General features: G+C 43.3%; 1 protein-coding gene across 1 annotated transcript in view; it reads right to left on the bottom strand.

Annotated features, from left to right (window-relative positions):
- Window positions 1-950: 950 nt before the first annotated feature.
- Window positions 951-9,697, bottom strand: part of LOC107189124 (RNA polymerase II degradation factor 1-like) — a 43,367-nt gene continuing 34,620 nt past the window's right edge. The window contains exons 5-7 of the mRNA XM_015577598.1: window positions 8,413-8,574; window positions 3,057-3,098; window positions 951-2,516 (exon numbers count right to left, since the gene is read on the bottom strand). Of these exons, the coding sequence (XP_015433084.1) occupies window positions 951-2,516; window positions 3,057-3,098; window positions 8,413-8,574 (1,770 nt within the window). The remainder of the gene's footprint in view (window positions 2,517-3,056; window positions 3,099-8,412; window positions 8,575-9,697) is intronic.

The following is a 9,697-nucleotide window of genomic DNA, read 5'->3' as shown; positions in this document are numbered from 1 at the left end:
CGGACGTTGACAGGATTACATGGACAAGTTATTCGCGAGGCATTTCGCCCTGTTACATAGTAATATACATACTAAAGAGATACTTGTTCGGTGTAATGATACTCGACCGTTGTATAAAGCGAATTATACTGCAAAACTTAAGTTGCTGTCAGTTCCTTTTTCGACTTTTATGATTAGATTGTTGCGTATGAAATGTTCTTTTTATAATGATATACGTGATAGATTCAGTGGCATTTATGTATTTTGTATGAACTGCATTGTCCAATAAGACGAGCTCCTTAATAATAGTCTCTAAAGTTGTTGAAAGACAAAGATCACCGAAATTAATCGGAAATTAATTTTGTTATTTTCGGATGGAAAGCTCCATAGCTCGAGAACGAAGGTAGAAAATTATAGTAAATAGTAGCATGGAATTGAAGATTATCCTTTCGTCGATCCCCAATTATCCCTCGTCGGTGTATATTTCTTTTTAACCTTAAGATCGATTGCGTGAAAAATAAATGATGCCCGTGAGAAGGCATTGGAAAACGGTATATAAATATTTTCTGTGTATAATTATGTTTTCATTACATAAGAAATTGTTACAAAAAAAAAAAAAGAAAAAATGATGTATCGTCGTAGCTTTACATAGACAAAATGACAATTGATACGCAACAATCTCACGAAAAGAAGAAACGAAATAACCAACAGATTTAATCTCAACCCCCGTAACATCCGTCTATGTTTCCGACAACTTGAATATCAAAATTCAAACAGAGCCTATACAATCCGACGAAACAAGTACCATGCATAATAATGTTACGCGAACGAGTCCGTGAATCGCAAACAGATCATACAACACCGCCACCCCCTGTACGAGCATTAAAAAAACACACCGTGTGTCCAAATGATCTTAAGACTCGAAGGCACGGAAGCCAGAGGCGCGCGCTTCGCGTTCCCTAAGAAACCGTTTACGAGGTCTTCATCTTTTTGTACGGCTGCATGATCACGCCGGAACTCACGGGGATTGCCACCTGCGGTTGCGCCGCGATCGTCGCGGGATTTGGAATCTGCGAAATTTGCGGAACACCCGGTACACCGGCGGCTGCTACGCCGGCGGCAACTCCGGGAACGCTCGCGACACCCGGTAGAACCGTGTAAGGATTCTGTGCGTACGGGCTACCCTGGACCGCGGCGGCCGCTGCGGCTGCGGCGGCGCTGGAAACGGTCGGCATCGAGGCCTGAACGTAAGGATTCGGCAGGATCTGCGGTCTCATCAGCGAATAAGGATTGATGTGAGTGCCCGCCGGTGGTCTAGAGTAGGCCAGAAATCCAGCGGACAACGGAGAGGTAAGGGCGCCCGGGATACCGGCCAGGTTTGGGATCACTTGTCTAGGTGTCCCGGCTGTGGCCTGTAGCCCGGTCACCCCTTGGTTCGCGGCTGCGGCCGCAGCCGCGGGATTCACCAGTGCCTGTTTGTTCAACGCCACCCCGGTGTAATTCAACGCCGCTAGCTGGCTAATGGGATACGACTGCGAGGCTTGGGACAATTTAATGGCCTTAGCGTAATTCTTTTGGGCGGCCTCTTTCGCGAGAGCGGCTGGATCGAGATGCGCCGGTAATCCGGACGCCATGCCCAGGCTGCTCAGCATGTTCAGGTTGGCGACATTAGTGACATTGTAGTTCGACAATGATGCCATCGTGACCGACGGCATGTTCGCCATTGAGGCCATCGAGGCCATCGAGACCATGTTCACCACGCCGGGCATCGAGGACAGGCCAGCGACCGAGGTCAACGGACTCATCATCGCGGGCTGTACGCTCGCAGCCGACAATGCCAATTGATTCTGTATTTGCTGTTGTTGCTGTAAATGGTGGTGTTGTTGTTGTTGCAAATGATGGTGTTGCTGTGCGGCCTGCTGTTGGGCCTGTTGATGGGCCTGTTGGTGGGCCTGTTGTTGGGCCTGTTGTTGGGCCTGTTGCTGGGCCTGTTGTTGAGCTTGTTGTTGTTGTTGTTGTTGTTGATGCTGTTGGTGCTGGTGCTGTTGGTGTTGCTGTTGCGACTGTTGCTGAGCGATCGTCGACGGGCTGGAGTGATTCAATTCGGGGGAGTTATGCGCGTTTTCGGCGTCGTGATTCTGCGTGGCGTTTGGCTGCTTGTTATTGCCGTTACTATTGTTACTGTTACTGTCGGCGGTCGGAGGCGGTGGCGGTGGGTTGTTGCAGGGATCCATCAGCACGCCATTGTTGGCGTCGGCGCAGTTATTGACTGTGGCGCCACCGGTTTCCTGGGAGGAGGAGGAGGACTGAACCACCACCGCGTGGTGGTTGCTTTGCACGTTCGGGGGTTGCACGACCGATTGGTTAGAGGTTTGGGTGGGTAGGGGTGGTGTTCCAGTGTACTCACATGACACAGGCACGAAGGGCTGCTGCAGCTGCATTAACTGTTGATAGGTCGTCGCGCCGGTAGGCTGATAGACCGGCATGCCGGACTTGTCGCCCGCCGGTCGTTTATACGGAACCATTCCTGGGAAGGCCTGCAAAAGATAGAAGCGTAGATGTGTTTACGATTAGCGTGGACAAAAGATGACGTCTGGGTAGGATCGCGTGAAAGTTTCGCTGACAGCCTCCACACGTTTTGTACTCCTCTCTTCTTTATCTTTTCCGTTTTAATTCGGCTTTTTCTTGTTTTTAACCGTATCACAATCCAGCGGATCGGAACACCCGCCGCGAAGTCTCCCGATGTTTTGCATTCGAGTGCTAAGTGACTTTAAGCTAGGCAAATCTAGCTCGACAACAATTTCAAAGGCATCCTCGGGGATTTTTTTAGGTCTGGTTAAAAGATGCTCGAGTTTCTAATTTTTTTGTTTTCGCTTCTGAAGTTTAATCGCGCGAGTAATTCGAGAATATCGGAACGTACGGGAAGCAATGTACAGCATAGACGCGGAAAGAGCGCGCGGTCTTCAGTTTATGTACTTCGATCATTTTCGTATTTTTTTTCTCGTCACGACAGATACATTTATAGATAAAAAGAATCGTATGAGTTGTATGATTCAGTGGTTAGATTCTGCACTTACAAAGTTCTCGTAGTAGAACGATCCGACAGACTTCATGTCCATCTGCAACAAAGACAGGATTGGTTTCAACTAATATCGAGGAATAGGTTGCGTCTGTATTATTGGGCATATCGATGGGATAATGGTGAAACAAGGGAAAGAAGGTTCGGATTGGATCGGTCGCTTTTTCAATAGAAACAGAATAAATCGGGGAATCGTACACGAGAAAAATTAGGCTTGTAGTATTTAACATGTGGTCAATAGTAATATAATATAGTAGTGGTAGTAGTGTGTAAAAGTTGTGCCGATGACGCAGCTTGCGGCGACGTTCCCAAATGACGACGTTCGTTGTTGGATAACTGTAAAATGTTCAGTATTCTTTCGTTTACTCTCTCCTTGTGTTTCAACTGTTTGAAGGAGGGAAAAAATAAATAAAAGCGTGTCAGAAAGACCAGCCACAGTTTCTATTATGGAAGAAGACCGTCACGGGGCCAATTAAACCGAGGATCGTTGGTCCTGCTTTTAATTGGAGAATCAAATAAAAATCCATTAAAACGAGGTATCATCGGCGAACGCAAACACGGAACGTGACCGTTCTCCGATCGACGGAGGAAAGAAGGATTTCCTTTTCGCATCGATTTCGCATGAAAACGGAAATGGTTCCCTGAACCGTCCGTTATATTTTGCGTTCGTTTGTCACAACCAATTGTACAATAATCGCAGCGAAAGCAAGAAAGTTGATAGACGAAAAAAAAAAAAAAATAGGAGGAGAAAAGAGAAATGGAACGAAACGGGACTAACGAAAAAAACCTATGATTAGACGTTCGTCGATCGATTAAACGTACACGTCGACGAGACGGACAACGGAAAGTGATAAACGAAAACAAGTCGTATATAGATCGAAGTGATGAAAGTTAGAAGCTGCATAGTTCGGATGCAAAAGCTGGAAAGCTGGTAAGGTTTTGTCCGAGTTCAGCGATGGGGAGGAGAACAGTAATGATCGTTAACTATCACGATAAATTTGTATGTGTTTCTGTTGTCTGTAATATATCGGATGTGAGGTAACACGTAGAATATATGCTGACACGAGACGATACGGGGCTGGTTCGGTATTACTGGCCAGATATACAAGTACAAATTTTCTTGCTCAACAGTGTTGTCGATTACAGAGAAGGGAGAGGAACATTGTTGCAAGCCCAGGTGCAGCGATACGAGTCTCGTCTGTCTCTACTATTCTCCGAAGATGTATACAGGGTGCTGAAAATTGATGGGTTATGGTTTGTACTTGGAATGTCAAATGGGTGAAAAATTTTCGTATGAAATCATAATTGAAAATATTGCGTCAAAGATTACGAAAGGTTTTAAGTGTCAGAATTCTTCGGTAAAAAAAAAGTGTAGTTACTTGTGTATATTGTACAACAATTTTACGTAATAACAAATGTTATAAGACAATGAAATAAGAACAATTAAATAAGAATTATATTAACAATTTAAATCTATAAATAAACGTGTACAAACACTGACCTGAATAGTTTTATGATTCCATAAATAGAATATTATAATTTCAAGAATAAAATATGGTTAAACGAAAGATGCCTTAATATTTGAAATATTCGATACGCACCAACCGTGAACGATATTCATTCGTTCTTCGGATTCTAGTATTAACAACTGTACTTTCGAGATGTGTATATAATACTTTTCACTTTATTTCTATGGGTTTCAAACGGACGCGACGAGATATTAACAAAAGGCAAATTACAATTTTCATTTTTTATTTCCTGAATCAGAATTTATCCGAATTCGTAACACCCTATACAGAACCAAGAAAATAATTAACTTCGTCCATGAATCGTTCAAGACTCAACGACTGCAATAATTCTCAAATCTGGCTCGACACAAACTTTGTTCACCTGTTCGACCCCCTCTCGATCCTTCCAAAAAATTTCATGTACAGTTCAGAACTCAACAAGGCCGTCTACATATACGTCTGGGGAGGACAGTTGCTGTCGATCGACAGAAAACAGAGAGTAAAAGTGGATCGAGAGACGTAAGCGTCGAAAGAAAGCTAAGATCGTTCAAGAGAACGAAGAAAGAAGGGGGCAGAGACAGAGAGAGAGAGAGAGAGAGAGAAGAGAGAAAAGAGAAAGAGAGGGGAGGAGGGAGAGAGAGGTAGCGTTAAGAAAGTAGGCGACAGTGTGTGTATGTGTATGTATGTGTGCGCGTCCATATGTATGTAAGCGGTCTACTGTGCTCTTAGCAGTCCCGACGTGGCTCTGAAACCAACAAAAACAAACACGGAAACAGGGCGAACAATAATAAAAAGAAAAAAATGAAAAGAAAACAGAAAAGAGTTAAGAACTCCAGAGTAAAGCCGAGTGGAAAAAAAACACCGCGCGCGGGGGCTGGGGAGCACCGTGGATCGCTGGTATATCTATAGAAAAAAGAAGAAGACAAAACTTCCGGGTCATCGTCCAGAGCGTCGAGGGTGATGACATTTTACACCATCACCTCGGTAGTCGCTTAAGCACAACATGCATCATCGGCGCAAGCTCGGAGTATTACACAGATCTAACGCTCCGTGAACGCAGTACCAAAGGGGGGTTGTCTTCTGTTTTTCTTTTTTTTTGTTGTTGTTGTTTTTCAAATCGTTTCGCATTACTCTCTCGTTCGATCCTTTCATATCGATCGATTCCTTCGGTCAAGTTTTTCTCTCTTTTTTGCCGCGATGATGGTAGCTGACGTAACGGAGATTAGAGTTTACGACGGTTTTCGTCGACGTGTGTGTGTTGTTGCGAAGCACGCGCGCACGAGAATCTTGAAAATGGAAAAGTGTTTGGATCCATTGGAGGGCGAATTTGGAGCACAGTAAGGCTGTTGGATCATCCGGTGATGGTAAACCGGTGGGGTTGACCGTGAAGTGGACCGTTTATGTGCTCTTGTCGTGTCGAAACGAAAAATTTAATAACCAGACATACCATTGATCACCGCTTAAACAGCCGACAAAGTCTTGGTTAAGCTTTATCATTCACGCGAAATTCAGAATTGAAATAAAATTGCGTTTGTAATTTATGTTTCGCTGAACAATATCAATCTTTAACTGAGAAACGAACTGAAAATCCACGTTATCGATGATATCGAATTGTTGTTATCGAGGCACAATATTTTTGTCCACATTAGAGAACGTACGAGAGAGAACAAAAAAATAAATGTTTCGTAAACGATCGCATCCAGGCCTTACTGTATCCCAAATTTCATGGAAATGTTGCGCGCGTGGCTCGAGCCCAGTAAGCACAGCGAACGATCGGACGGCGATCGATTGATGGATCGTCGATCGATCGCGAGCCCTCCCTCTCTCGGCGCTGGCAAAGGATTCGCCAAGGAGGGTGACATGTACATTGATAATCGATCGTGTATCGGTATCAGCGACCACGAATTCATTGCGATCCGCTGATTCGTGGCCGATGATCGAGAAAACGAATGTTAAGCGATCTATAAATACATTACGAGGCGTAAGCTCTGACACGGACAACACTGCAACGAACGACAGTACGAAGCGAAATCAACGTGAAAGTCAAGAAAATTCGGAACTCGAGAACACAGGAAGTCGACAGAGAGAAAGAGAGGGAAATAAAGAGAAAGAAAGAGAGAGAGAGAGAGAGAGAGAGAGAGAGAGAGAGAGAGAGAGAGAGAGAACGAGGATAGATTCTCGAATTTCTGGTCTTCGAAGAAGCCATTGACAATACCATACACGTACCGTGCGCGATCGTAATGAGTATCGTAATAGTACAAAGAAAAGAGAAAAATAAAAATGCAAAAGAAAGGGGCTCGAGTGAAAATATCTGCAGTAAAATTAAAAGTACCGGGGGGTGGTTGAATAACGCGGATTCTCGAGCCCCGCGCAGCGTGCGACCGGAAAACGCGGAAAATGTACCTCGAGAACCGTGTACAGTTGCCCCCGAGGCCAGACAGAAAAACACGGCGGACCTCTTGTTACAAATTAAAAAAAACAAAGGAGAAAAAAGAGAAATACGAGAGACAGGAGCTAGAGCTCTAAGCGCGCTCGACAGTGTATTTGTATTCACAATCGCAATGACTATAATATTTCGTAACTTAAAGATACGACTACGAGATACTTCCGGAAAATGGCACCCGGAACTTCGCGATTCTCGTTCCTATTCGGTTCTACGGGGATCTGGACGTTTCGTGGAAATCGAACTCGTAAACAGAATTATTTACCAGCATTTGGAAAAATAGACATTTCTTGAAAGTTCCTTCGATACTGATATTTTCTGTGGACATTGAGGTATTGTTGGATATCTAATGTAAACGAGCTCCTTGAACAATATTTAATAACAGAGATTTGGAATTTTCTTTTTAAATGGTATATGTACACGCACAATGCAAATTTGTCAATTGGAATGGAAATATTTCGTGACATTTTTATAGAAGATTGTATAGACTTCAAGTACTAGTTTGTAATTAGTATTGAAACTACCGGCAATGCAGAATTATAAATTCATAGGCTTATTTGGTTTGTTTAAGAGATCTACTAGAAATTTATTTCGAAGTAAATTTTATGACTTTTGTAAAAAAAAGTTATTGTACTTTATGGTGGAAGGATATGTAAGAAGAAATGTCAAGTGTCACGAAACAATCATTGAATTCAATTCTGTGCTCTCCGTCGTAACGAAAACATTATAATTCATACAAAAACTAGTAATATACGAAAATTACAAGGCAAATATCAAATAATATTTCAAAAGACTAGTATTCGTACTAAAAGTCACATTCTATAATACTTATAAAACCATGCGAAAACCGTCATATTAAAAGAACGAAAAGTTTCATTTTAATGTCCGAATCAAAACTGAAAATGATCAATTTGGAAAAATCAAAACGACTGTAAAACTCTACTGCTTCATTAAACAGACGGTACACGGTTGAATCTACACAAGGTGTTGATTTACGATTACTCGCTCCAATCCAATGCTTTGTCGTCGAAATTTTCGGAATTCTATCAGAAACATATCCGTTTCGCTGAAAACCGCTTCGGAACAAGTGAACCCGTTAAACCAGGTGAATTTCTCTACCATGAACTCATATCCGCCGATGTAAATTGAAACATAAATAATCTACCGTACGAACCTAGTGTATCGGAAGATCGCAAATACGATTCAAATAATTCGATTAAAAACGAAAAAGCAAAAACCGATAACGAGTCAAAGATCCCAGGTTAACGGGTTAAGAGACAAGAGATTTCCCACGAGACCAGAGAAAGCGCGAAGAGTGAGAGCCATTTTCGCTAAAAAAAAAAAAAAAAAAAAAAAAAAAAACGAACAAAAGGAAAGTGTACTCCATGCATAAGCGGTGGTACCATTAGGAGATCATCATTGGAGTCGCGCATCCGCTTCTTGCCGAGTTCGATGTTCGCCATACTGGCGGTCTGAAGTCCTCCGGGAACCGCAGTCGCGGGAACTCCTGACACTCCGCCGGCCAACGCACCCATTCCCGCCACATTCGTCGGCATCGTAGCCGTCTGTTTATTTTTTATTTATTTTTTTTTACATGATCGATCCGTCCAAATATTCCCGTATTTCATCCGGAATAACGTATGCATATATTTTTGTTGTTGTTATTAAATTTTCGTTTTATTTGAATATTCACGGTCATGGATGCGCCAAAAGTCGAGAGAGCAGATTATATTCGCCATGTATAACGTGCGCGTGTATCGTGGCACCACCGTGTATCCGGTCACGTGATCGTCCCGTATCGTTTCATGTGTTTTTTCGACCATGTTCGCGCCGTTTCGTCGTTATACATTTTTTTTCGTTTCGTTTCATCATGGACGATCGGTGGAATTTTCGTTCAATTGTTTTTTTTTTTAATCCGTGCGGGCCGTTTTTAATGTCGTCCGGAGAGGTTGGAGTGGCATCGGTGCACAACAATTCGGTCGGCATGATTTTTGTCGGCAGGTGTTAATTGGCGGGTAGCGAAGCGCACGAAGATATTTTTTTTGTGTCAGCAAGCATGAAGAAGCATCGTCAGGCGGAAGAGGGCAAGATAAAAATCAAAAAAAGAAAAACAGACCAGTTGAGGCTATAGGTATAGAAACGACAGTCGCGATCATTTGTTAACGTACGAAAAAATATTATAGCATACATATATACACATAGTGTGTGTATATGTGTATATATGTATACATACATACGCATATGAGTATAGAGAGCATATATACATAAAAACAAAGTACACATATTGGTAAGTATATATGTACAATACGGTGGCAGACGGTTACGTTTTGTAACCATCGTGCGGCGCGCACACCGCGTGGAACGCATTGGCTTGTGCAGGATTCGCGACTGGGTGAATATGTTTCGCGGTAAAACGCGGCACGGTGGATTAATATGCACGTGTATAGAGACGTAACACGCTTCTCGGGTTGCCCGCCACCGAGTGCCCGGTGCCCGTTGACTGACGTAATTGCTCGTATCTATCTTGCGATTCGATCGGCCCCCAAGCTGCCCACTGAATCTCGTTTTTCATCGCTGGTAGAACCGGAGAGGCGCGTTAACCACCTACGCAAACACACACACACACACACACAGTCGCGAACCGACATCGCGGTGGTATCTTTTTATCCGGGTAAACGCAGAAATCGC

This window comes from Dufourea novaeangliae, unplaced genomic scaffold, assembly GCF_001272555.1.
Source record: "Dufourea novaeangliae isolate 0120121106 unplaced genomic scaffold, ASM127255v1 scaffold144, whole genome shotgun sequence".
NCBI lineage: Eukaryota > Metazoa > Arthropoda > Insecta > Hymenoptera > Halictidae > Dufourea > Dufourea novaeangliae.
Note: the sequence above shows the minus strand (reverse complement) of the source record. Positions and strands in the feature narration are given on the sequence as shown.